The 26813-nt window shown below is 44.2% G+C and overlaps 1 protein-coding gene across 2 annotated transcripts in view; it reads left to right on the top strand.

Annotated features, from left to right (window-relative positions):
* Window positions 1–26813, top strand: part of KLHDC4 (kelch domain containing 4) — a 52842-nt gene that overhangs the window by 14437 nt on the left and 11592 nt on the right. For both annotated transcript variants that reach the window (XM_046683723.1, XM_046683724.1), the window contains exons 5-7: window positions 3877–4013; window positions 18266–18358; window positions 26520–26679. In XM_046683723.1, coding sequence (XP_046539679.1) covers window positions 3877–4013; window positions 18266–18358; window positions 26520–26679 — 390 coding nt within the window. The remainder of the gene's footprint in view (window positions 1–3876; window positions 4014–18265; window positions 18359–26519; window positions 26680–26813) is intronic.

Raw genomic sequence — 26813 nt, 5'->3', positions numbered from 1 at the left:
TACTCTGCCCTGCAAATTCCAGCTGCCTTGGCATCCCTGAACGCTGACCTTTGTGTCCTCAGCTTAGCAAGACCACCTGCTCTGTTGGGCTCCTTTCCCACACCAGGGTGCACACTGCCTCCAGAGTCAGAGGGCTTGCCTCGCTCGGTGACCGTCCCTTGGGACCACGGTGCTGCACTTCCTCTGTCTGATTCTAGTTGTTCCGTGGATTTTGTCCAGTTGGCTCCTTGTTTACTGTGCGAGAGCTGGTGTGGTGCCAGTTGCAGGTGCTCCATCCTGGTCAGGAGTGGAAGTTTTATGCCTCTCCCTTTATGGTTTTAATCTTCTCTTGAGGAGTATGTTAGTTTTTTCTTGGTGCTCACTATCTTTGAGGAGGAGGTTGATACAGAGCCCTCTGACCACTGACCATTGATCCACCTTCGTGTGGTCCCTAGAGTTCTGATGTCATGGCCTGATGATGTAACAGGGATGGGGAATGGGATGTGGAAGATGAGCTCTGGCTTTTTTATAACTCTTTTTTCTTGCCTGGAGTTTGACTTCATTTTTTTAAGAATGGCTTTGAGAACTGATTATATAACTAATAAATATTTGTCGCGAAAAAAATGAAAAGAATAAAAGGAATGTAAGTCCATGTCCATTCTTGGAGAACTGCTAATTTATGTTTTCTGCATCTTTTCTCTGACACATAATTTGTATTTCTACACATCTGTATTTCATATTAGTTAGAAAACATACATATATATGTGTGTGTGTGTGTATATACATATTTACACACATTCTTTCTAGACTGTTCTTCCCAGCTGGTGCATTATTTGTAGTAGTATCCTGCAACACTAAATATATATTCTATTTATATTTGTATATTCTATAATATAGTGTTGTAAAACTCCATTGTATTGTGTAACGTGAGTGTACCACCTAACTTCATTGAAACTCAGCAAATGTGATAGCTTTGGGCCTGAGCTCATCAGCACGTCTGCTTCAAAGACTTGAGATGAGGAGTTTCTTTCCTGTAGCACTACGGGGGTTTTAGAGTGATAGGAAACTGGCTTGTCTCTTTAGAGGTCAGTCATCTGTGCTGAGCTGATGCACACAAGACTGACTGAAAATGGGAGTGGAGGAGGCTGTGTCCCCCGTAAGGCTACCAGGGACCTCTAGTTAGTCAAGGGCGGGAGCAGCATTGGTGACAGAGCCACGGTTCTGCAGCGTTCTTAAGTGCCAGGCAGGGCCCAGGACGTGCACTGCAGCGGAAGCTCTGGGGTGCTCGGAGGGTGCCTGGGGATGGAGCCTCCTGGGAACCACTGTCTGACCTGCCCAATGGGTGCCCTTCTCTGGAGGTCTGTGAGGGCAGGTGGGCGCTCACACAGAAGGCTCAGGAGCGTCCTGGCTCCAGCGGCACCCGACCCAGTCCACTGCCCAGCTATACCACCCCTGCTGCTGTGGCCACTGCTTCCACTCTCCTGGCAAGAAGGCCCCTTGCTTATTTCCCGTTTGCACCCCCTTGGCATGAAGGGCATGCCTGTGTGGTCCACTTCACTGCTTGGACCTTGCGGCTGGTGACTCCCAGGGCGGGGTGACCCAGCACCTGCTGTGTGCCAGGTGTTGACTGAGTGAGTGGCACACCCCACGTTTGCAGAGTGCTTGCAGGAGAAGTCGTTTCCATGAAGTCTGTCGCCTCACACATGCAGTTTATTGGTGAGCGTCAGCTAACCATAAAAGCAGCCACATTGTGACTGTCTTTGAAACAGTGAACCAGATGGTGCATCGCTGAACAAGTTCTCAGCGGAGGTATCTCTTGGTTCCTGGTCAGCCGGTGGGTTCTGTGGCTCTGGTGGGTCCAGGCACTCATGGGTGCTTCTGATGTGGCCTCTTGAGTCCTGGGCCTTCAGCAGAACCGCAGAGAGGGCAGGCCCTGAGAAGGAGACTGGACGGCGCAGACTTCCAAATGAGGTCAGGGCTTGGAGCCGCGTGTCTGTGGAGCTAGGAGGAAGTGAGCTTCTGGCGTTCCAGGGGAGGGCTTCCACTTTATCTGTGTTACCCTTTATCGTCACCTGGGCTTTTGTTTGGAGGCAGAGTTCCACTTCTTCAGCAATCCATCCCAAAGCTCCAAAGCCCTGGACCAGATAGTCTAGAGATTGCCCTTAAAGTTCTCCAAATCTGTGGATTTTTTTTTTTTCAAGATTGGTACCTGAGCTAACATCTCTTGCCAATCTTTTTTTTTTTTCCTTTTCCTTCTTCTTCTCCCCAAAGCTCCCCAATACATAGCTGTGTATTCTAGTTGTGGGTCCTTCTGGCTCTGCCATGTGGGACGCCGCCTCAGCATGGCTTGATGAGCAGTGCTAGGTCTGCGCCCAGGATCTGAACCCAGTGACACCCTGGGCTGCCAAAACCAAGCACACAAACCCAACCACTCTGCCGCGGGGCTGGCCCCTGTGTTTCTTGTGTTTGCATTGACAGGAGTTTTCTTGTGTGAAGTAGCATTTGCTCTTATTTTGGCAGTCTGAGATACATTCCCTTACATGATGTTTTTCCTTTTCTGGAAAGTCCTTTTTAGTCACACACTTTGACTTGCTTTTTTTCTTCCTGTGGGGGATTTGGCATGGCGATCCCCAGTCTAGAGTCCAGAAGATCGCCCTCACCCCGTGGTGATGGAGAACGTGCCCCGTGGTCACTGGAGGAACACCAAAATGACTTGGGCAAAGTTGTGTGTTTTCATCATTGCATTTCTGAGCGTGGGATGTTGGGTGTTCTTGCTTCGTTTTCGTTGAGTTAGTGGGTAGCCTTGAGAATGTGAAGTGTGATTCTGCTCATGGGATGTGAGCCTTGGAGTTCCCGTCCTCGGTCAGCTCCCCTCAGATCCGCACATTGCTTCGTGCGATGTGCCTGTGGACCGTTTGTTCTGAGTGTTTTGGTATTCTGCTAAGCCCAGTAAGACTTTGAAATGTGTCCGTGTGGGTCTTGAAAGCTGGCGTTGCACGGTGCCTGGTTGGAACGGCTTATGTGCTGCTCTCTCTTCTCCTGTGCTGATGATGGCTGCTCAGGGTAGGAGAGCTTCCTGCGGCGGGTGGCCCAAGGAGCATTGTTTTCACTGCTTTCATTGTTTTTACTGTTATGCTTAAATCTTTTAAAAATAAACATTAATAACATTATGTAAGGATTCCATGTTACACGGATATTTGTTAGTGTGGTTTTAGGTGTAGAGTGCTTAATAACTAGAAGAGGGGTCAATGAGGGCAGGTAAACAGCTTTATTATGGATATTTAATAGAAAGAAAATACTCTGTCAGTTTGTGTTACAGCTACTGTGAACTTTTGACATAATTGTGTCTTTTTTGTTTAAGGTATGCTTTTTGGTGAGGAAGATTGGCCCTGAGCTAACATCTGTTGCAAATCTTCCTCTCTTCTTTTTTCTCCTCCCCCAAGCCCCAGTACATTGTTGTAAGTTGTTCTGGTTCTTCTCTGTGGGATGCTGCCACAGCGTGACTTGATGAGCAGTGTGTAGGTGTGCGCCCAGGCTCTGAACAGTTGAACCCAGGGCCACCGAAGCAGAGCACACGAACTTAACCATTCAGTCATGGGGCCGGCCCCAATTGTGTCCATTTTAATGCGATATGGGGTTGTCTAAATATGAGCGGATGTTAATTTTGCAACCTAGGAATGCATGAAAGTTTATTAGATTTTTTACTTTGGAGGATTTGCTGGATGAGGGATTTTTTGGGAAGTTCCCCCTCAAAGGCAGGAGAAGATGATGGCTGAGTGTGGGTGCTGGCTGAGACTGCCGTGTGCAGTGCTGTCCTGGACGGTGCCGATGCTGGTCTGCACTCGCGGCGCTGGCCAAGAGCTGTGTGGTGTGCTGACCTGTCGCCTCTCTCAACAGGCGGTGGTGGTGCCTCAAGGCGGCGGGCAGGTGTGGATCTTCGGAGGGGAGTTTGCTTCTCCCGACGGGGAGCAGTTCTACCACTACAAGGATCTTTGGGTCCTGCATTTGGCCACCAGGACCTGGGAGCAAGTCAGGTAAGGCCTGGGTGACGGGACCGGTCTCTGGGCCAGCTCCTGTCCCGTGCCAGCATTCTGAGTCCACAGAGACGCGAGCGGATCTCGTAAAACCTGGGGCTGCGCCGAGCATGGGCCGCAGAGCCGCACGAGGCCAGGCCTGCTGGTCTGTGGGGGAGAGCTCGCATTTGCCCTGCACCTTTGCAGAGAAGCCGGGCCTGGTGACGGCTGCTTTCCGCCTGGCTGGTTGAAGGTGTTGCCGGGATCGAGGGAGCAGGGCCGCCCCCGGGCTTGTTTTCTCGTTCGTCCCCTCGTCAGCGTCTCCGTGTATCATATTTTACTGCAGTTCTCCTCCTGGGCCATCTGTTTATCGCCTTAGAGGCAGCGCTGTGTTTCGGCTTGCTGGAGATGGAGCTGTGGTATTTACTCAAAGGGAGTGCTCTTTCTAGGTCTGGTTGACGTAAAATAGTGGAGCTGGTGAGAGGAAAGAGGGGAAAGCCTTTACAGTGCTCTGCAGCAAACTGCCATCGGCCATTGTGGGCGCTTGGCTTCTGCACCTGTCACTGGCATTGATATGTGGTTGTTGCATTTACCGCTACACATTGACCACGGGTGTCTCGGTGGCCAGAGCTGCACGCCCACCTCTCTGTGTAGAGACACAGACAGTTCATCCACGTTTAAATTATTTATGAGAAGAATCCTGGTAGAGTGACTGACTGAAAGTGGAGTTTGTGGCTTTGTTCTGGGGTAGGATGCCCGATGGCTGGGCTCCGCATGCCGTGATTGCAGGGTGCTGTCTCTCACCTGTGAGGGAACACAGCCCGCGGAGTTCCCGGCCTCAGCGGAGCCGCAGCTGGCCTGCGGAATTCAGGAGTGGTGCTGAACTATTTCCGGGTCCTAGGACTTCCACCGGGCGGGAGTGTCACGCCCCGGGGGACGTGCTCAGTTGTTTGACAAGGAACCTTTGTGGAGGCCGCTGATGGGGCAGTTGAGGCCTGCTCCGATCTGCGTCGGGCCTTAGCGCACAGTGCCAAGAGTCTGTTGTGCAGGTGGGCAGTGTCAGTAGACGCCTCCACCGCGGCTCACTGCCCGAGCAGGACTTGTTGGCAATCTCAATGCGTCAGAACCAGCAAGAGCCTTGTGTGCGCTCCCCATTCCCGACTGCGTCAGTGCACTTTGTCCTGCTTGCTTTGGCAAAGCTTCATTATCTTATAGGCACAGCAGTCAAGAAATAATTTTATTGAGATTGATTTTGTTATGTATATGTTGAAACTTAGTCATTTTCCCCTTAATTTAAAAAGTATTTATATATTTGGGCCCAGAGCATGTAACCTTTGTTGTCTTTCTTGCTGCGCTTCAGTTATTCTTTTCAAAACCCACTTGTTACTTATTTGCTTGTTTGTTCATTTTTGGCAGATTGTTGATATTTCCATAGCATTTTCTTTAGCTTTGGTAGCTTGTGTCCATAATGGATGGGCGAGGGACAATAAGGCTCTCCATGAGAGGAGGTGTCCAGTCTAAGAGGTCCTCGGCAGGGCCTGTCTTGATGATAGCATTTCTGTGGGGTGTTTCCGCAGTGGCATTCTGAGCTCTTTTGTAACATGTACATTTTCTCGTGGCCTTCAGTCTTTTCCAGTTCTGTAACTTGTCTTGTGGGTGTTTGTTCCCAGGAAGCAGGGAGGCACTATTGATGTGAGGTCACTTGGGAAGCGTCCTTTGAAGAGCCCACTTGTGGCCGCTGTCCCCCGACCAGCCAGAGATGGCCACCCTCACCTCAGTACACGACTCGAGCTGCGTCCCAGTGCCATTGGCTCCGTTAGGCTTACGTGGCATTTGAGGCATCCGTCCTACATCAGAAATTGTCTCTGAGAAACGGATCTCTCATTACTTGAATACTTCCTTATTGTCATTAAAATGTGAGAATTTTTTTAAAGGTGTATTGTGGAATGTATTAAAAACTAATATGAAACTGCGAAGATAAAATTCAGTTGCCGTCTTAATCCCTCTATTTTAGTCTAGATAGAGTTGTGGCACAGGAAAAGGATTGTGTGCTTTATTTATTTATTTGCCTAAATCACTGTTTTTCGAGCCTTTCCTCTGGATGATGATCTCTGGTTCTTTGTGGGTGAGATGAGCAGAGAGGCCAGCAGAGCGTCGCTGAGGGGTCCCTTCAGTGGCCAGGGTTCGATGGGTGCATTTCAGCGGCACCCATGGTCCCTGAGGGCCGTGTGGGAGTGTCCCTCTGACTAGAAAGGTGTGGTCTGTTGAGTGCAGATCTGCAAGTCAGGAACTCCGGACATTCCCGGCTCTGCCTCTTGCTTTGTGTGCCAGGAGGTTTTAAACGAGCAGCTGACTTCCTGTGTTTCTGCTGCTAGCAGTTCAGCTACTGCTGCTTCACGTGTTTATGGCTGTGAGATGCCTTATGTTTGAGTCTCGCTCAGTTTTTAAGGCTCCTGGTGGGATGCAGAGAGTCATAAGTGGTGTGCATGGGATATTGTGTGATGACAGATGTCCACTTCCCTGTCCTTTTTGTCTCCCACGCTGAATCGTGGGAGGCTGGGCGCCGAGCTCTAGCCTTCCTAAAGTACTTGGTGCCTTGACCCCCACCCCGAGGCCGTGGCCCTTCCTCCCCCTCCCCCATCCACCGACCTCCTCTAGATGTTGTCTTTGATACCGTCAAGGAACGTGTACTTCTGGTGTAGCCCCTTCTCTTGCCATGACAGCTGTCTTCAACCCATTGTGTACAGGAAACAAGCTTATGTCGGGAGAGGTTTCCTAAGCAAGTCACTGCAGCAGAAGACAAGAGACCGGCAGATCTGACCGTAGGAGATAGTAACGGTCCTGTATGGGAAGTGGCGCCCCAGGAAGGTGGAGAATAGTGACAGATGGGGAGGAGGCACTGCGCTCAAGCAGAGGCCTTCTGTAAGGCAGTGAGTAGGAAGTGGCTTGAGGAGAGCTGAACAGGGGGCGGAAGAAGGCAAGCCGCTAACGGCAGACCCTGGAAAGGGAGTGCTGTGCAGTGCTGGCGAAGAAGGCGGGGGCTCCTGTGGTCAGAATGTTGGCAGCATCCATCACTCTGTCATCATTTTAAATGCATGTACCCTTTGGCCCCAAATCCATTTTTAGGACTATACCCTAAAAAAATACTTCCTCTCATTTTGTACAAAAAAATATACAAAAAAACAAGATGCAGAAAAACATGCCTGAGAAAAAAGCTTGCGAAGTGGGCCAGAGAACCTGGTGTTTGCTCACTTGTGTGCACACATGCAAACACGGAAAGGTCTGGGTTGTTTCCAGGGTTCTTCTGACTCGATCTTTTCTTGGCACCTGTTCTAGCATCACTGCATTCTAATCACTACCACTTCCTGGTATATTTTGATAGTTCAGAGGTTTTTCTCATTTACTTAAAACACTTCTTTGTCATGCACTCGTTTTTTTCATATGAGCTTCGGAATCAGTTTTTGAAGTTCTGTTTTCAAACATTCCAGTGGGATTTTGATTGGATCACTTTCATTTACAGATTGCACTTAGAAGAACTGACATCTTTCTAATCCTCAGTCTTCCCTGTCAGGAACATTGTACTTACCTCTGTTTAGTTAGGTTTATTTTTATCCTTCAGTAGTGTTTCCAACAGCCTGGAAGTAGAATTGCAAAGTCAAAGGGCATGCATGTCCCTCAAGCCTTTCACCTCGTGTCTGACTGTTCTCCTGAGGGCGCCCCTTGGCGCTCCCACGCCTGGGGAGAGGGGCCTGTTTCCCTGCACTCTGTATTCCCAGTGCACAGTGTCCTCGTTTGAGCGTTGTTCCTACTCAGCGTCCACCCTCACTCCACAGTGTAGCAGAGATAGATTGCAGGCAGCTGCCCTGTGGAGTAGCAGCTGTTCTGGCCTTAGCTGCCGTTGGAAGAGGTGCCTAAAAGAGTGGTCAATGTTTCGCAGCAAGAGGTGGTGGTGTAGTGGCTCGGAGACGTGTCGGCCTGTGGAGATGGCTTAGAGCTGAGAGAATGCCTCTGTTAGTGGTTCTCTGGCTCTCAGGCACCACGTAGCACCTGGGAGCTTTTAAAATGTGGATTCCTAGCCTCCTCACCCCAAACATCAAGTCTGATCCAGAGCAGGTTTAAAATGGGGCTCAGGAATCTGCATCTTACATTAACCCCACGACACCCCTCGGGCACCCTGACTCAGGCGGCCCTGGACTATGGCTTGAGGCCTCGGTTACTGGTGGGCCTCTTGCTTATTTTGAGCACTGTTCACTGATGTGAAAATGTCTGCTGCCCTTTAGAAGTAGGAAAGTTCACGTAAAATGCCTCGTAGATCCTTAACAATTAAAATAGTGTAGGTATTGCTTTTGTAATTTACTAATTATTGTAAAATGAAAACGTCGCCCCGACTGTTGTTCGGCAGGGCTGTGCGGGCTTGATCGGCGCGGCCAGTGTGACTGTGGGAAAGTGCAGGTGGGCTTGTTGTTGAAGGCTGTGCTGCCTCCCTGGACTGGTTGCAGCGTGTGGGATTTTGACGTAGAGCTGCTGCTGCTCGTGATTGGACTGGGTTGTTCTTAATACACTGATGTAATGGTTGCTTTTGAAAGAGGATGACTGCTGGCAGTTTATCCTCTGATTTTTTTCTTACTGATCTAAAAGAAAAGGTGAGGAGACAGCTAGAATGCTCAGCCTGGTAGAATCCACATGATGTGGGTTCGTATTACTTGAAAAATACAGGAAGAGTTCACTATGAGCTGTGTTCATTTAGTTCCCAGGCTTTGGCCTGGCACTCTGCAGGCATTTTTTAGTAAATGCTGTTCGCTCCCGTGGGGGTAGTTTCACACTGGGAGACTGGGAGTGGGAGAGGTCACATATTGGTAAAGGCCGGCAGAGGCCAAGTTACGTTAGCATCTGGAGTATTTAGTCCCTTTCTTGGCTTTTAAACAGATTGTTCTTGTGAGAGGGCAGGATGGATTCCCTCCTGAGAGCTGGTAACTTCTGATTTACGGTCGTGCATTGCTTAACGGCAGGGATACATTCTGAGAAACGTGTCGTTGGGTGATTTCGTCATTGTGCAAACATCATAGATGTTTGTTCATCATAGATGTTCTCACACAAACCTACATGATAGAGCCTGCTACCCACCTAGGCTAATCGTACTGATCTTATGGGACCACTGTCATAAATGTGGTCTGTCGTTGACCAAAATGTTATGTGGCGCACGACTGTATATTTGTGGTTTTAATGCTGATGTTGTGACTCGGGTTAGGTTTCTGATATAGCAAGTGCATCCAGCCCATCCCTGCACGTGCGGGTCTGAAGAAACTGCCTTTTGGGGAAGCGACAATAGGAAAGGCAGGGTCTGCCCCAGAGCAGCTGGGTGAGAACGGTTCTTCCCGAGTCTGAGGATAGTGATGCAGACTCACCATCAGGCCGCGCCCGGGTGCCCTGGGCCACCAGGGCCTGCAGTTCCCGTGTGTAACGGTGGGGCTGTGCACTGGATGCTTAGTGTGGATACAAAAGCCTCATTTTACACTGGACCTGAACGACCAGCTTTTACAGATATTTTGAGATTCCTTCAGTCTCTATCTTCAGTGGGAGGTGCCTGTAAAAAAAAAAGGCCTGATTTGGAACATCTATTCTGTATATGATGGTGTTTTCATTTTTATAAAATATACAATCTTTCTCCCCTTTCCCAACCGCATGTCCTCTAGGGGGTAGGAACGAAGGTGCGGTGTGTTTGTTGTAAATGTGTGTGCACCTGTGTGAGTGCGAGGGCAGTTAGACAGCAAAGGCAGGACTCAGCGTTTGCCTGCCTCTGTCACTTACAGTCCAGAAGCCTTTATCGTGTTTGACAGAGCAAGACGCGCAGAAGGGCTGGGAAGAGGAAAGGACTGGAAGAATCACCTTTCCCCTCCCGTTCAACGAAGAACTGGCTGACAGCTGAAGGTCTGTCTGTGATTATCAGCAAAAGCTACCTTGAAATAGCAAAACACTAGAAAGGCTAGTGCCGTGGTCAGCGCGGGCTGCTGTAACAGAATACCATAGACCAGGGACTTAAACAACAGACAAGTATTTCTCATAGTTCTAGAGGTGGGAAGTACGAGATCCAGGTGCCAGCAGATTCGGTGTCTGGTGAGGGCTCGCTTCCTGGCTTTAGACAGACACCTCTCACTGTGTCCTCACATGGCCTTTCCTTGCTCATGGAGAGATTTCTCTCTTGCTCTTTGTATCAGGGCACTGATCCCATCATGGGGGTCCCACTCCCGTGACCACATCTAACCCTAATCTCCACCCAAAGGCCCCACCTCCAAACCCCATCACACTGGGTGTTAGGGCTTTAACATAGGAACTTGGGGGTTGGGGGGACACAGAAACATTCGGTCCATAACAGCTAGCATCTGGGGTTTGCGAAGCTCTTTCCTTTGACAAAGATGGGCATATCAGTGAGGGTCTGATGAGGAAAGCATGACGGAGTGGTCACACCTGTGGTGAAGGCTGGGCTAGGGAGGGGGCGTTCTAGAGCTGCAGGAGATGCCAATGCTCCTGAGAAGGGCCCGAGGCAGGGGAAGGGGTCTGCCCTGGGTCCTTCCCTCTCCCCCACATCCCCGTCTCCTGCTGGTCCGTCTCGCTCTGGTGGGACTTCTCTGTGTTGGTGGCAGAGCTGGGGGGCGGTGGAACCCACGGGAGAGGAATTACCTGTGTCACAGTACGGAGTGTTTGGGCCCTTTGATCCCCTTCTTCAGTCATGGCAGGCCAGCCCTACCCTTTCAGGGTGCCTGTTTGTTAAGGTCTGGTTAGGTCAGTCCGCATCCTTAAAAGCCAGCATTTCTAAAGGTGAACCACACTTTCCTCCCCTTCCCCTGGAGGAGGTGCAGTTGGGCAAGGGGAGGAAGGTTTTGGCACCCTTCCTCCGTTTATTTCTGAAGGCCTGGCCGTCCTGGCTCGTCCTCTGTGACTCACACACTGCAGGCAGAGGGGGGCTAGGCTGCGCACAGAGACTCAGCTTTCTCCAGCTGTCGTTCACGTACCGTAGTCACCCTTTCAAAATGTATAATTCAGTGGTTTTAGCATATTCACCGAGTTGTGCAGCCATCACTGCTGTCTAAATTTAGACTGTCTCCATCACCCCAAAAAAACTCCATTCCCACTCACCGCACATTCCTCTTTCCCCCTAGTCCCTGGGAACCTCGAATCTGCTTTCTGTCCCTGGATTTGCCTATTCTAGGTATTTCACGTGAGTAGAACCCCACCATATTTGTCCTTTGGGGACGGACTTTCACTCAGCATCATGTCTTAAGGTCCATCCATTCTGCAGCATATCAGCATTTAATTCTTTTTTTATGGCCAAATAATATTCCACTGTGTGGCCAGAGCACGTTTTGTTTATTTATCCATTGATGGACATTTGGGTGGTTTCCACTGTTCCACTCTTGTGAGTGATGCTGCCGTGAACACTTGTGTACAACTGATACATTTTTACATGCCTTGGAGCACTTAGTAGGTGATCAGTAAAAATTGGTTGAATGGAAAAATAGACATCATTGAGTAAGTGCGTGTACTGTTTTCTCTTGATTTGAGAAAGGAACCAATATTTGGTCTTCAGCTAAACCCACTTAGCGTATATTTCTTAAAGTGTGTCTGAGAAAAGTTAACATTCTAGGAAAGAAGAATCGTTAGCAAAGTGATTCAGTTATTTTTATGATCCTGTAGCAAAGGGCAATAATGAGTTAGCTGAAATCAGACCATGCCTCATAATTAGAAAGTCTGTGAATCTTGGGGTGTGACACATGCGTCTGGAAATAGAAACACATGTGCTCTGTTCCCTGGGTTCTGCAGTGAGCTGGTTGGGCTGATGGTCTGAGGGCTCAGTGCTCCCCCGTGAGGCGGGGCTTATTAACAGCACGCGGCACTGTGAGTGAAGCGGGGCACCCGCAGCAGTGGGAGCTGTGTCGGCCCTGCTCCTTCCTTACTGGCTGACGTCACTCCGGGTGAGCTTGTGCGGAAGGAGGGAGGCCGGAGGCGCAGCACACGAGTGGAGTGTGACTGATTTGGGGTGAGGCAGGAGTGTGACAGCAGAAGCTGCAGTTGGGTGAGTGGTTGGTGCAAAGTCCTTAGTGCCGACACCTCCGCCTCCATTTCCTGTAGTTTGGTGTCTTAATTGCTGGTTGAAAGTGTGAGTTCTGGGACCAGACTGCCTTGGTTTAAATTCTGGTTCTGCCGCTGACCTGCTTAGTGTGTTTCTTGACTTCTAAGTCTTGATTTTCTTATCTGTAAATGGGATTAAAGGTCATATCTGCATCATGCAGTTGTCGCGAGGAATAAATGCACATAAAAGGGCCCTGCCTAGCATAGAATAAACATTCCACAATTGGTGGTTTTATTATTAAGAGTGATAGTTAAGATAAAAATAAAACAGGGACACAGTTTGACGGGCTGCTGGGATTCTAGAGACTGAAGTTATTCCGTACAGTGTGCTTACACACCCTCTACTTACTGAGCTCACACGTGGGTGACTGATTTGGTACTTGGAGCAGTGGGGCTGAATTCCAAAGGCAAACTGTCTGAAATGCAAAGGGAGACGCTCTTGCACAGTCTTCCTGCTGCGGCCGTGCTGTGACCATTCTTGGAGGAGGGACCTTTTCTGCGTAAGGATGAGCCGCTAGACCACTAGACGAAGTTCCCTGTCCTGTCAGTCTGTGTGACCTGCAATCTCAGGGATTCGGAAAGAAGTGGTCCCTTTGCTCCCTTAAGGGTCTCGGGGCTGTCTGGTTTGGCCTGGTACCATAGCGTATACTTTTCTAAGGTGTAGACTTGAACATAACTCAGGGAAGCGTTTGCATACCAAATGCTTAATGCTGTTTGTACCCTATGCCCATGGAGTTTTTTGTTGTTTGTGCATTTTCTGTAAACGTCAGCACAGCGGCCCATTGCATGGGGCCTGGGTGACGGATGCTGAGTAGCAGCCCGCCCTGGTGGAATGCCATTCTACGCAGAACTCAGATGCACCAAAGCACTCATCCCACAACATTACACATGCATTCTTTTGCCGAATATAGGTCTGGCCAAGTAGGACATGTTAATTTTTTAAGACTCCATATTTAGGAGTGATGGCAATTGAAAAGTGCCTGTTGGAGCTTGAAATATAAACAGGCTTTTTTGGTGGCTTTATTTTTCTAAAGGGGTAAATGGAGTCTTTTTATAGAACATTTTTTCCCTTTTTGGTTACAAAACAAGTGGTACTTAGCTGCTGCCACAAAAAGTGAGTTGACAAAACACCCCTTGGATTCGTGGACAGGAAGCTGACAGGAGGCCACTAACCTGGCCCATCTTGGCTGCAGGGAGTCATTTGTAGATGACAGCTTGCTGATGCTGTGTCCGCAGGTCACGGGCCCTTAGATTCATGGTTACTGGACTAACATTGGTAGCATTCAAGCTCTCCTGTGTGTAGCTTGTTTTGAAGTAGAATTGGAAGCAACCAGACAAGTTTAGTTGTTGAATGAAAACCTAATCCTCAGATTGTACTTGTAAAGCATTCTGTCAGAAAACTTCTCACAAGGGGGGCTTGCTTCTTGCCCAGCACACGGGGTGTTTTTCTTCTCATTCACCTTCTCTAATGTGCGGCTGCACAATGTGGGGCCCGTCTGCTCAGCCACCCAGCACAGAGGGCATGGAGATGTCATGCCGTCCACTTCAACCTGTGGATCGGGGCCAGCCCTAAGGACAGTGTGCTACCCCCACCCCCCATGCAGAGTGTGCAGTCAGGGTCAGCGCCCAGCAACCCAGCGATGTTGTGGACCTGTGGGTGGTGGTGTCATGGCGTGCCCAGACCCTTCTTCTGAGCCTTGCCCATTTGTTTTTTTGGTCATGAATTTGTATAAGAAAACATGCTTACTAAATTTGTGGGTGATACAAAGCTAGGAGGGCAGATAAATTGGTTGACAAATTCAGCATCCAAAATTATCTTCCTGGACCAAATCTAGCAAGATGAAATCGAAGTGGGACAAGTTTCCCTTGTAGGTTGCCTATAAATAGAGGATTAAGAGATATGACTTTAAAAAATGCCCTTGCTAGTAGAAGAGAGGGGTTTTGTACCTTGCAATCCTGGTAGGTGTCAACCTATGAGGAGGCTCCCCAAAGGCTAGTGCTTAAAGGTTGGATGGAGGTGCTGATTGTTTCCTTGCCTTTCCATGGACAAGTATGGTGGTCATTTTGAGTGACACATTAAAAGAGACATTAATGAACTGAGAGAGCAAGGACTTCTGGTATGATGTTGAAAAGGAATGTTAAGATCAGACATCCTTGCCATCTTCTTGATCTTAATGGGAAAGATTTGAGTTTCTCATCAAGTAGGACGTTAGCTGTAGGTTTTTATAGATCTTTATCAAGTTCAGAAAGTTCCCCTCTATTCCTAGCTTACTGAGAGGTTTTTTTTTATTATGAATTGGGTGTTAGATTTTGTCAAATGCTTTTTCTGCATCTATTAATATGATCACGACTTGTCTTTTTTAGTCTTTTGATGTGATGTATTATATTAATCAATTTTCAAATGTTGAACCAGCCTTGCAAACCTAGGATAAATCCCACTTGGTCATAGTGTATAATTCTTTTTTGGATTTGATCTGTTAATATTTTGTTGAGGATTTTTGCATCTCTGTTCATGAGAGAGATTAGTCTGTAGTCTTGTTTTCTTGTAATGTCTTTGTCTGGTTTTGGTATTAGGGTAATGATGGATAGAGGATAGAAGCTATGTCCTTAAAGAGATTGTAGAGGATTGGTATAATTTCTTCCTTAAGTGTTTGGTGGAATTCACCAGTGAACCCATCTGGGTCTGGTGCTTTACCTTTCAGAAGGTTGTTAATTATTGATTCAATGTCTTTAATAGATAAAGACCTATTCAGATTGTCTCTTCTTGTGTAGGTTTTTGCAAACTATTTCTTTCAGGGAATGGTCCCTTTTATCTAGTTATCAAATGTGTGGGCAGAGAGTTGTTCATAGTATTCCTTTGTTATCCTTTTAATTTCCATGGGCTCTATAGTGTGAGGTCCTCTCTTTCATTTCTGATGTTAGTAATTTGTGTCCTCTCTCTTTTTTCCTTAGTTAGCTTGGCTAGAAGCTTATCAATTTTCTTGATCGTGTCAAAGAACCAGCTTTTGGTTTTGTTGATTTCCTCTATTTCCTGTTTTCAATTTCAGTAATTTCTGCTCTAATTCTTATTATTCCTTTTCTTCTGCTTACTTTGAGTTGAATTTCCCCTTCTTTTTCCAGTTTTCTAAGGTGGAATCTTAGATTATAGATTTTAGATCTTTCTTCTTTTCTAATACATGTGTTCGATTCTGTAAATTTCCTTCTAAGCATTGCTTTTGCTGCATCCCACAAATTTTGATAAGTTGTGTTTTCATTTTCATTTAGTTCAAAATATTTTTAAATTTCTCTTGATATTTTTTCTTTGACCAATGTGTTGTTTAGAGGTGTGTTAATTTCTGTAATCTTGGGATTATCTGGTTATCTTTCTGTTATTGATTTCTAGTTTAATTCCATTGTGGTCTGAGAGCAGACAATGTATGGTTTCTATCCTTTTAAATTTGTTACGGTGTGTTTTATGGCCCAGAATATGGTCTATCTTGGTGAATGTTCTACATGCGCTTGAGAAAAATGTGTATTCTATTGTTGGATAAAGTAGTCTGTAGATCTCAGTTATAGTCAGGTGCTGCATAATGGTGTTTTGGTCAACGACAGACTGCATATACGATGGTGTCCCGTAAGATTAGTATATAGCCTGGGCGTTTAGTAGGCTGTCACATCTAAGTTTGTGTAAGTACACCCTATGATCTTTGCACAATGACAGAATGGCCTAACAAGGCATTTCTCAGAATGTAACCCCATGGTTAAGTGGCGCATGACTGTGTGTCCAGTTGATTGATGCTGTTGTTGAGTTCACCTATGTCCTTACTGATTCCTGCATGCGGCATTTGTCCATTTTTGAGAGGAGGAGCATCGAATTCTCTAACTATGATAGTGGATTCATATTTCTCCTTGCAGTTTTCTTAGTTTTTGTCTCACATAGTTTGATGCTCTGTTGTTCAGTGCATACATGTTAAAAATTATATCTTTTTTAAAAGTTGACCCCTTTATAATTATATAATGCCCTTTTAAATCCCTGATGACTTTTCTTGCTTTGAAGTCCACTGTGTCTGAAATTAATTTAGTTACTCTTACTTTCCTTTGATTAATATAAACATGGTATGTCTGTCGTCCATCTGTTTACTTTTCATTTATACGTTTCTTTATATTTAAAGTGGGTTTCTTGTAGTCTTCATATAGCTAGGTCTTTTTTTTGATCCACCCTGACAATCTCTGTCTTTAATTGGTGCATTTAGGCCATCGTCATTCAAAGAGATTATTGATATAGTTGGATTAATATCTGCCATGTGTGTTACTGTTTTCTATTTGTTGTCCTTGTTGTTTGTTCCTTTGTTTGGATTTCACTGTTTTTCTGCCTTTTGTAATTTTAATTGAGCATTTTTTATATTTCCATTTTCTCCCCTTTCTTGGCATATCAGTTGTACTTCTTTTTTTACCTTTTATGGTGGTTGCCCTACAGTTTGCAATAGACATTTACAACTAATCCAGGTGTACTTTCAAATAACACTGTAACACTTCATGAGTAGTGTGAGTGCCTTAGAATTATAAAATAATCCTGATTCCTTCTCCCTGTTGCTTTTATCATTGCTGTCACTCCTTTCACTTATACATAAACATACGTAAGTGTGTGTGTGTATAAAAGCATACATAATTGAAGACATTGTTGCTATTATTATTTTGAACAAAATGTTATCTGTTAAATCAGTTAAAAATGAGAAAAATAAGAGTTATTTTACTTTCACCTATTCCTTCTTCATTGCTGTTCCTTTCTGTAAGTACAGAGGAGTTTCTGACCTCTATTATTTTCCTTTTCTCTAAAGAACTTTTAACATTTCTTGCAAGGCGGTTCTACTGGCAACAAATTCCTTTAATTTTTGTTTGAGGCAGTCTTTCTTTTTCACTTTTGAAGGATATTTTGCAGGGTATAGAATTACAGGTTGGTGGGTTTTTTTTCTCACTCTTTAAATATTTTCCTCCAATCTCATCTCGCTTCCGTGGTTTCTGAGAAGAAGTTGGATGTAATTCTTATCTGCGTTGTTCCATAGGTAGGTGTTCTTTTCCATTGGCTTCTTTCAGGATTTTTTCTTTATCTTTGATTTTCTGTAATTTGAAAGTGATATGCTAGGTGTAGTTTTTTGGCATTTATCCTACTTGGTTTTCTCTGAGCTTCCTAGATCTGTGGTTTGGTGTCTGAGTTTAATTTGAGGCAGTTCTCAGTCATTATTGTTTCAAATATTTTTTTCTGTTCCTTTCTCTCTCTCTTCTCCTGGCATTCCCCTTATGTGTGTGTTACACCTTTTGTAATCGTCCCACAGGCCTTGAATATTCTGTAGGGTTTTTCTAGTCTTTGTTCTCCTTGCTTTTGGTTTTTGAGGATTCTATTGATACGTCCTCCAGCTCAGAGATTCCCTTCTCAGCCATGTCCAGTCTACTGACAAGCCTGTCAAAGGCATTCTTCATTTCTGTTACGGTGTTTTTTTATCTCTAGTATTTCTTTTTGATTTATTCTTAGGATTTCCATTTCTCTGGTTACATTGCCCATCTGTTCTTGTATTCTATCTGATTTATCCATTAGAGCCCTTAGCATATTGATAATGGTTGTGTTGGATTTCTAGTCTGATAATTCCAGCATCCTTGCATGTTTGATTTTGATGCTGGCTCTGTCTCTTCAAATTGTGTTTTTTGCCTTTTGGTATGCCTTTTAATTTTTTCTCATTAGTGGGACATGATGTACCAGGTAAAAGGAACCGCTGTAAAGAGGTCTTCAGACGTGTGAGGGATCTGCCAATCCTCCTCTTTTTTCTGAGGAAGATTGGCCCTGAGTGCACATCTGTGCCCATCTTCCTCTACTTTATATGTGGGATGCCTACCACATCATGGCTTGACAAATGGTGCCATGTCTGCACCCAGGATCTGGGCTGGCCCCGAAGATTTTTATTTTGATGGAGTCTAGTTTATTATGTTCTAAGAAATGTTTATCTACTCCAAGATCATGGACATTTCCTCATATTTTATTGTGGAAGTTTATAGTAGCTAGCTAAACTCAGGACGGTTTTAATAGATTGTCAAATTAAAGGGTACTCAGTAAGTGCTCATGAAACAGAAATTGGTCTAAAAAATGGTCTTTTCATTTTTTTTTTTCACTTTAGATCACCAGGGGGTCCTTCAGGTCGGAGTGGACATCGGATGGTAGCCTGGAAGAGACAGTTAATCCTTTTTGGTGGCTTCCATGAGAGTACAAGGTTGGTACCAATAGCAGGAAGATAGGGGTGAACTTTTTATGGAAAGAACCATTCTGACTACACCTGGATAATGCCACCCATCCCCTAAATCCAAGGCCAGCTGTGTGGGTATGTGGTTCAGGCAGCTGCACAGGGCCATAGTCAGAGGGCTCCAAGCTAGGTTTAATGCTCTCCTGTCACTGTCTTGAAATTCTTAATAGTTATTGAACAAAGGGCCCCATATTTTTATTTTGCATCAAACCCTGCAAATGTTGTGGGCAGTCATATCTAACACAGGATTCTCAAACTTTAGCTGGTTCAGAATCCCCTGGAGGGCTTGTTAAAACTCTGGTTGCTAGGCCCTAGCCCTGGGTTCCTGACTCAGTAGACCTAGGATGAGGCCTGAGAATCAGCACTTCTACAAGTTCCCAGGTGATGCTGATGCTGCTGGCCAGGGGACCTCACTTTGACACCCACTGGGCTAAAATAATTTAAAAACTCCCAGTGCTGGGGCACACAGCAATGGCCATGTTCTGCAGGGGAGTCTGAAGAGAGACCTCAGTTTTGCTGGGAAGCTGCAGTGGGTTCTCAGGCCAGGCTTGCAGGCTCTCTGATTATTCTAATCCTGTCATCTATACACATACCCTCTTGAATGTCCTTAATTCAGTCCAGGAAAATGAGACACATGGTGAACAGGTTAGTATTCCTGTCACCATCATAATACATAATGTTTTGGGTAAAACGTCTAGGCTGTTGTAATGGCTGGTGAGGCTGTGTTTGCAGGGCTTTTCCTCTCACCATGTGCCAAGTCAGAGAAGTGGATGCCTGTCTTTCTTGCCGTGTGCTTGTTTTATGCTCTCTTCTCTCTCTCGTAGTCCTTGAAAAAATAACATAGTGGTCAATCTATTAATTGTGGTGGCACTCCTCAGACTTTTATCACATTATGGATCTATTTGCACACATTTTTTTCTGATAGTTCCTGGCTCATGAAAATAAATCCTCGCACACGTGAGGAAGAAGGCATTGGTGAGTTAGGAGGAGTGACTGGTGCCACTTTTTCACATCCCCCATCTTAGGTGGAGGGTGTGGTGTAGATTTGGCTCAATGAAAATTTCAGTTTTTCTTTATGAATAAAAAATAGTTTCATTAGTTGAGAAAAGGGGATATAAATTCTTAGATGCTTTTGGAGGAGTTTTTAAAAGTATAATTCATGTTAAACAGGGAATGGTTTTGCATCCTTAAAGGTGTAACTTGGCTGTAATAATGCTTGAATTTTATGTCTTGTCATGCAGTTTAGCAAGTGGAGTTTACACATTCTCTTAGAGACCAAGCAGTTGGTAGGGCAGTTATTGTCTCAAACTAAAGATGAGACCAAGCTAATAAGTAGTCGAACTTGTCCTTAACAAGAGATTGCTGATTTTCAGTTGGTCCCGTGTTCCCCCCTCCTGCCCCCACCTGTTCTCTGCTGCCCTGACTGTTCTCCTTGCTGTGCAGGAGTTTGTCTGGTCATCACCATTTTGCATAGGAGAGCTGGGGCTGTTTTTAGAAATCTATACCTTAGGATTGTCGTTTATATTTATTCTTGAAACTTAAAAAAAACAAACAATTATTTGCCACAAAACAGACATGGAGATGCATGGGTCTGTCAGTGCATTACTTTTGGCACCTACTGTGTGCAGGACAGCAAGTTAAGATCGACACAGCCTCTCCTCCCAGGAACTCAAGGGTATAAAGTGAATCAGGTTTCACAGTGGCTGTAACTTGAAACCATTTCAAAATCAACTCTTTTCAAAGCTGTTCTCATCTGTTACCTTGTTTAAAATTATTGTTTATGAAGTATTTAAAACATACAGAAAAAATGAAGATATTAGAACAAATATCTGTGTAGTCACCATACATGTTAAATTAGTTTGACTTTTAAAAACCAAATAGCAGTTGCTGTTTATCTCAATGCAGAATAGAATTTCTTTACTGAAAATCTGCAACATGGAATCTGTGAAAATGGTGGAAGATAGTGAAGTTTTTTAAAAACTACGAGCCTCCACGTTCCTTGCTTCCTGGGCTAGCTGCAGTGGCCTAGTGGTTGAATTTGGTGCACTCTGCTTCAGCAGCCCAGGTTCGTGGGTTTGGTTGCCGGGCACAGACCTATACTGCTCATCTGTTAGCAGCCATGCCCTGGTGGCAGCTCACATAAAAAGAAAAAGAAGAGTGATGTGAGCATCATGGCAGAGTCAGCTCTTCCCTTAGACTCCTCCCCTCCAAGATACAACAGAAAGGACATTCATAAACCAACAGAGCACATTCACACAACACAATAGAGGCCTGAGAGACCCACGCAGTCATATGTCTGAAGGTGGAGGTGCTGGACGCCCTGGGAGGAAGAGGAAGGACGTAAGGAGATGTCCTTTCCCTCCCCAGACCAGCACCCAGAAATCATTCCTGAAGGCACTGAGATTTGCAATCTAAATGACAGAAAATTAAACACAGCTATCATAAAAAAAACTCAAGTTAAAAGAAAATTCAGAAAGACAGTTCAATGAAATCAGGAATAAAGTTAATGAACAGAGGGAATTCTTAACAAAAGAGATTTGTTTTTCTTCAGTTTCAGTCAGAAATGTCAGAGATGAAAAACACAGTGAATGAGATTAAGAAAAATCTGAAGTGCTTGAATAACAGAGCTGATATTATGGAGGACGTAATTAGCAATTTGGAGGACGGAAATATAGAAATGCTTCAGATGGAGGAGGGGAGAGAATTAAGACGAAAAAGACATGAAGAAATTTTCTGAGAAATATCCAATTCAATTAGGAAATGCAATATAAGTATCATAGATATTCCAGAGGGTGAAAGGAGCAGAAGGCTTGTTCAAAGAAATAATAGCTGAGAACTTCCCAAACCTGGAAAAGGAGCTGGAATTACAAGTAAAAGAAGCTAATAGAACTCCTAATTATATCAATGTAAAAGGACCTTCTCCAAGGCATATAGTAGTTAAACTGGCAAAAGTCAATGACAAAGAAAAAATGCTAAGGGCTGCACAGCAGCAGAAAATAACCTACAACGGAACCCCTATCAGGCTTTCACCAGATTTCTCATCAGAAACTTTACAGCTAGGAGAGAGTGGAATGATATATTCAAAATTCTAAAAGACAAAAACTTTCAGCCAAGAATACTCTATCCAGCAAAAATATCCTTCAGATAGGATGGAGAAATAAAAACTTCCCCAGATAAACACAAGCTGAGGGAGTTTATTGCCACAAGACCCGCCCCCCCCCACACACACACGAAATGATCAAGAAAGCCCTCATACCTGAAGAAAAAAAAGGATTTATAAAGGCTTTAACAAGGAGATAAATAGATAAAATCAGAAAATTGCAACTCTTTATCAGAACAGGCTAGGAAACACTTATAACATTAAAGATAAAGGGAAGGAAAACATCAAAAATAACTATAATCTCATCATTTTAATCACAAACTCACAACACAAAATGGAATAAGTTGTGACCCCTGTAACTTAGAAGGGGAAGAGAAAAGGGATGCAACCTGCTTAGACAAGGAAATAAGAGGCTATCAGAAAATGGACTATCTCATCCATGAGATTTTTTATACAAACCTCACAGTAACCACTAAACAATAATCAGAACAGAGACACAAATAATAAATAAAGAGAAAACTAAGAAAACCATCATAGAGAACTACCAAACTGAATTGGTAGTCCAAAATAAACAGGACGAGAAACAAGGGAAATAATACAGAACAACTGGAAAACAAGTGATAAGTTAATGGCAGCGTTAACCCCTCATATATCAATAATCACTCTCAATGTAAATGGATTGAATTCTCCAATCAAAAGACACAGAGTGGCCGAATGGATTAAAAAACAAGACCCAACAATATTCTGCCTCCAGGAAACACATCTTAGCTCTAAAGACAGACACAGGCTCAGAGTGAAGGGATGGAAGATGATGCTCCAAACTAATGTCAAATAAAAGAAAACAGGTGTTGCCATACAGATATCAGACAAAGTAGACTTCAAGATAAAAAAGGCAATGAGAGACAAAGAAGGACATTATATAATGATAAAAGGGACACTCCACTAAGAAGACATAACACTTATGTATGCACCCAACACAGGAGCACCAAAGCACATAAAGCAGCTCTTAACAAACCTAAAAGGAGATGTTAACAACAACACAATAATAGTAGGGGACGTTGACACCCCACTTACCTCAATGGATAGGTCATCCAGACAGAATTCAACAGGGAAACAGTGAAATTAAACAAAAAACTAGACCAGATCAACTTAATAGATATATATAGAACACTCCATCCAAAAACAGCAGAATACACATTCTTCTCAAGTGCACATGAAACGTTCTCAAAAGATAGACCATATGTGGGAAACAAGGCAATCCTCGATAAATTTAAGAAGATTGAAATCACATCAAGCATCTTTTCCAACCATAATGGTATGAAGCTAGAAATACAAGGGAAAAATGGGAAAGTGACAAACATGTGGAGACTAAACAACATGCTACTGAACAAACCATAGGTCATTGAAGAAATTAAAGGAGAAATCAAAAAATGCCTGGAGACAAATGAAAATGAAAGTACATCATACCAACTTTGAATGGGATGCAGCAAGATTGGTCCTAGGAGGGAAATTCATAGCAATACAGGCCCATCTTAACAAACAAGAAAAATCTCAAATAAGCAATCTTGAACTACACCTAACAGAAAAAGAATAAATAAAGCCCAGAGTTAGCAGACAGGGGAATAATAAAAATTAGAGAAGAAATAAATGAAATGGAAACCGAAAAGCCGGTAGAAAAGGATCAGTGAAACTAAGAGCTGGTTCTTTGAGAAGATAAATAAAATTGACAAACCCATACCCAGACTCACTAAGAAAAAAAGAGAGAAGGCTCAAATAAATGAAATTAGAAATGAAAGAGGAGAAATTACAGTGGATACCACAGAAATACAAAGGATCGTAAGAGAATACTATGAAAAGCTAGATGCCAACAAATTGGACAACCCAGAAGAAACAGATAAATTCTTAGACTCATACAACCTTCCAAAACTGAATCAAGAAGAAACAGAGAATCTGAAGAAACCAATCACAAGTAAAGAGATTGAAACAGTCCTCAAAAACCTCCCCAAAAATAAAAATCCCGGACCAAATGGCTTCTCTGGAGAATTCTACCAAACATTCAAAGAAGATTTAATAACTATCCTTCTCACACTATTCCAAAAAAGTTGAAGAAAATGGAACATTTCCTAACACATTTTACAAGGCCAATATCACCCTGATCCAAAGCCAGGCAAGGACATCACGAGGAAGGTTACGGCCCAATATCACTGATGAACATAGAGGCAAAAATCCTCAACAAAATATTGGCAAACCAAATACAGCAATACATTAAAAGGATCACACACCAGGATCAAGTGGGATTTATACAAGGAACACAGGAATGGTTCGTCTTCTGCAAATCAATCAGTGTGATAAACCACATTATCAAAATGAGGAATAAAAACCACGTGATCATCTCAGTAGACACAGAGGAAGCATCTGACAAGATCCAGCATCCACTTATGATAAAAACTCTCAGTAAAATGGATATAGAAGGAAAGTACCTCAACATAATAAAGGCCATACGTGACATACCCACAGCCAACATCGTACTCAACAGGGAAAAACTGAAAGCCATCCATCCCTCTGAGAACAAGAACAAGACATGGGTGGCCACTCTCACTACTCTCTTTCAACATAATACTGGGGGTTTTGGCCAGAGCAATTAGGCAAGAAAAAGAAATAGAGGATTCCAAATTGGATGTGAAGAAGTGAAACTCTCAGTGTTTGCAGACGACATAATTCTATATATAGAAACCCTAAAGAATTCATCGGAAAACTATGAGAAATAATCAACAACTACAGCAGAGTTACCAGGTAGAAAATCAACTTGAAAAAGCAGTTGCATTTCTACACCCTGGTAATGAACTAACAGAAAGAGAACTCAAGAACACAGTCCCACTTACAGATGTGAAACCATAAAACTCCTAGAAGAAAATATAGTCAGTATTCTCTTTGACATCAGTCTTAGAAGGATCTTTTCAAATACCATGTCTACTCAGGCAAGGAAAACAAAAGAAAAAATAAACAAGTGGGACTTCATCAGACTAAAGAGCTTCGGCAAGGCAAAGGTAACCAGGAACAAAATGAAAAGACAAACCACCAACTGGGAGAAAATATTTGCAAATCATATATCCGACAAGGGGTCAATCTCCAAAATGTATAAAGAACTCACACAACTCAACAGAAAAACAACCTGATCAAAAAATGGGCAGAGGATATGAATAGACATTTTTCCAAAGAAGATATACAGATGGCCAACAGGCACATGAAAAGATGTTCAACATCATTAATCATCAGGGAAACGCAAATCAAAAATACACTAAGACATCACCTTACACCTGTTAGAGTGGCTGTAATCACTAAGACAAAAAATAACAAATGTTGGAGAGGATGTATAGAAAAGGGAACCCTCATCCACTGCTGGTGGGAGTGCAAAATGGTGCAGCCACTATGGAAAACAGTATGGAGATTTCTCAAAAAATTAAAAATAGAAATACCGTATGACCCAGCTATTCCACTACTGGGTATTTCTCCCAAGGACTTGAAATCAACAATTGAAAGAGACTTGTGTACCCCTATGTTCACTGCAGCATTATTCACAATAGCCAAGAAGTGGAAGCAACCCAAGTGCCCACTGACTGATGAATGGATAAAGAAGATGTGGTGTATACATACACAATGGAATACTACTCAGCCATAAAAAAGACAAAATCAGCCTATTTGCAACAATGTGGATAGATCTTGAGGGTATTATGTTAAGGGAAATAAACCAGATAGAGGAAGACAAAGGATATATGATTTCACTCATATGTGGAAGATAAACTAACACATGGACAAAGAGAACAAATTAGTGGTTACCAGAGGGGAAGGGGGCTGGGCGGTGGGCATTAGGGGTAAAGGGGCACATTTATATGATGACTGAGAAATAATAATGTACAACTGAAGTTTTGCAATGTTATAAACTATTATGACCTCAATAAAATAAGGAAAAAATAGAAAAAAGAGGAAGATTGGCAACAGATTAGTTTAGGGCAAATCATCCTCAGGAGAAAAACAAACAAGAGCTCTCCTCCCATAGAAGGGTGCATTGGTCATGGGTGCCAGTCAGAAAGCTCATGTTGTTTGTGTGTAGTCACCAGCCAGCTTGTCCTGTTTCGTGTATCCTCTCTGCGCCGCGTCCAAGGGTGTAGCAGAGCAGACTGGCCTCGCCCCAGCGCTCTCTTGCAGTGATCCTCTGCGCGTTTGCTGAGGAGCTCCAGACGTGGATTATGTGAACACAGCGTGAAAGACAAAAATCCTTTCAGACCTGTACTCGAGCTTCTCACTTCTCCTGTTTTCTTTTAAAAATCAGTCCTTGCTCCCCGTTTTGAATAGCCAGAGGGCATCTCTTATTCTGGTGTCACTCTGACCCGAGGCCCCTGGGCATTGCCCATGGCATCTGTGAAATCCCGCGTCAGGGCATGGCAGAGGCGCTGCTGCTTCCCCGCACGTGCGGCTCCCTTCTCAAGGCCCCATCTGTGCTGTGAGTCCTTGCCACTTAAGTCCCAGGAGCATCAAGCAGGGCAGGGCCATGGTGCCTCCTGGAAGCCTCCACCACGCCCTCCTATCCTTGCCCTTGCCCAGACTTGTGGAGTCAGAGGACTTCCCTCTGGCGTCCATCAGTTTCAGGGCTGCTTGACCCCATCTCTCCACCCTTGCCACGCTGTGAATGTCTCCCTTCTGAGTATTTGCTCAGGTCTGTAATTCACTGTTGACCTTAAAATTACACATACAGTAACTTAATGTAATTATTTGAAAGATTGCTATTTTGTAAACTGAGAAAAGATGGTGTAACTTTCAGATTGAAAAGGCTTTCAGATACAAATTACCATGCTTCTGTGCACTAGCATTGTTTGTACTTTTCAAGTGCAAACTGACATGTGCTTCCAGTCCTTTCGTATGAATTTAAACTTTAATTAAACCGATAACTTAGCACAAATGTGAGGAAATTTACCTTTAGCTTAAATCGGGTTCGCTTTTTAACATCAGTCTTTTTGTTTGTTACTTTAACAGGGATTACATCTATTACAACGATGTGTATGCCTTTAACCTGGACACATTCACGTGGAGCAAGCTGTCCCCATCAGGGACAGGGCCCACACCCAGATCGGGCTGCCAAATGACCGTCACTCCCCAGGGCAGCATTGTCATCTATGGGGGCTACTCGAAACAGGTGAGATGTGTGTAGAAAAACAGATGAACTTGTTTGTTGCCTTTCAATTCCACCAAAAATGAAAGCTTTCAAATAAGATTGCATATTGTTTTAATATAAATAATTCTCTTTACTGAATTAGAAATGGACTGAGA

Source organism: Equus quagga, chromosome 13 (genome assembly GCF_021613505.1).
Source record: "Equus quagga isolate Etosha38 chromosome 13, UCLA_HA_Equagga_1.0, whole genome shotgun sequence".
NCBI classification, from domain to species: domain Eukaryota; kingdom Metazoa; phylum Chordata; class Mammalia; order Perissodactyla; family Equidae; genus Equus; species Equus quagga.
The sequence above is the reverse complement of the archived record's forward strand: the minus strand, read 5'-3'. Positions and strand labels throughout refer to the sequence as shown.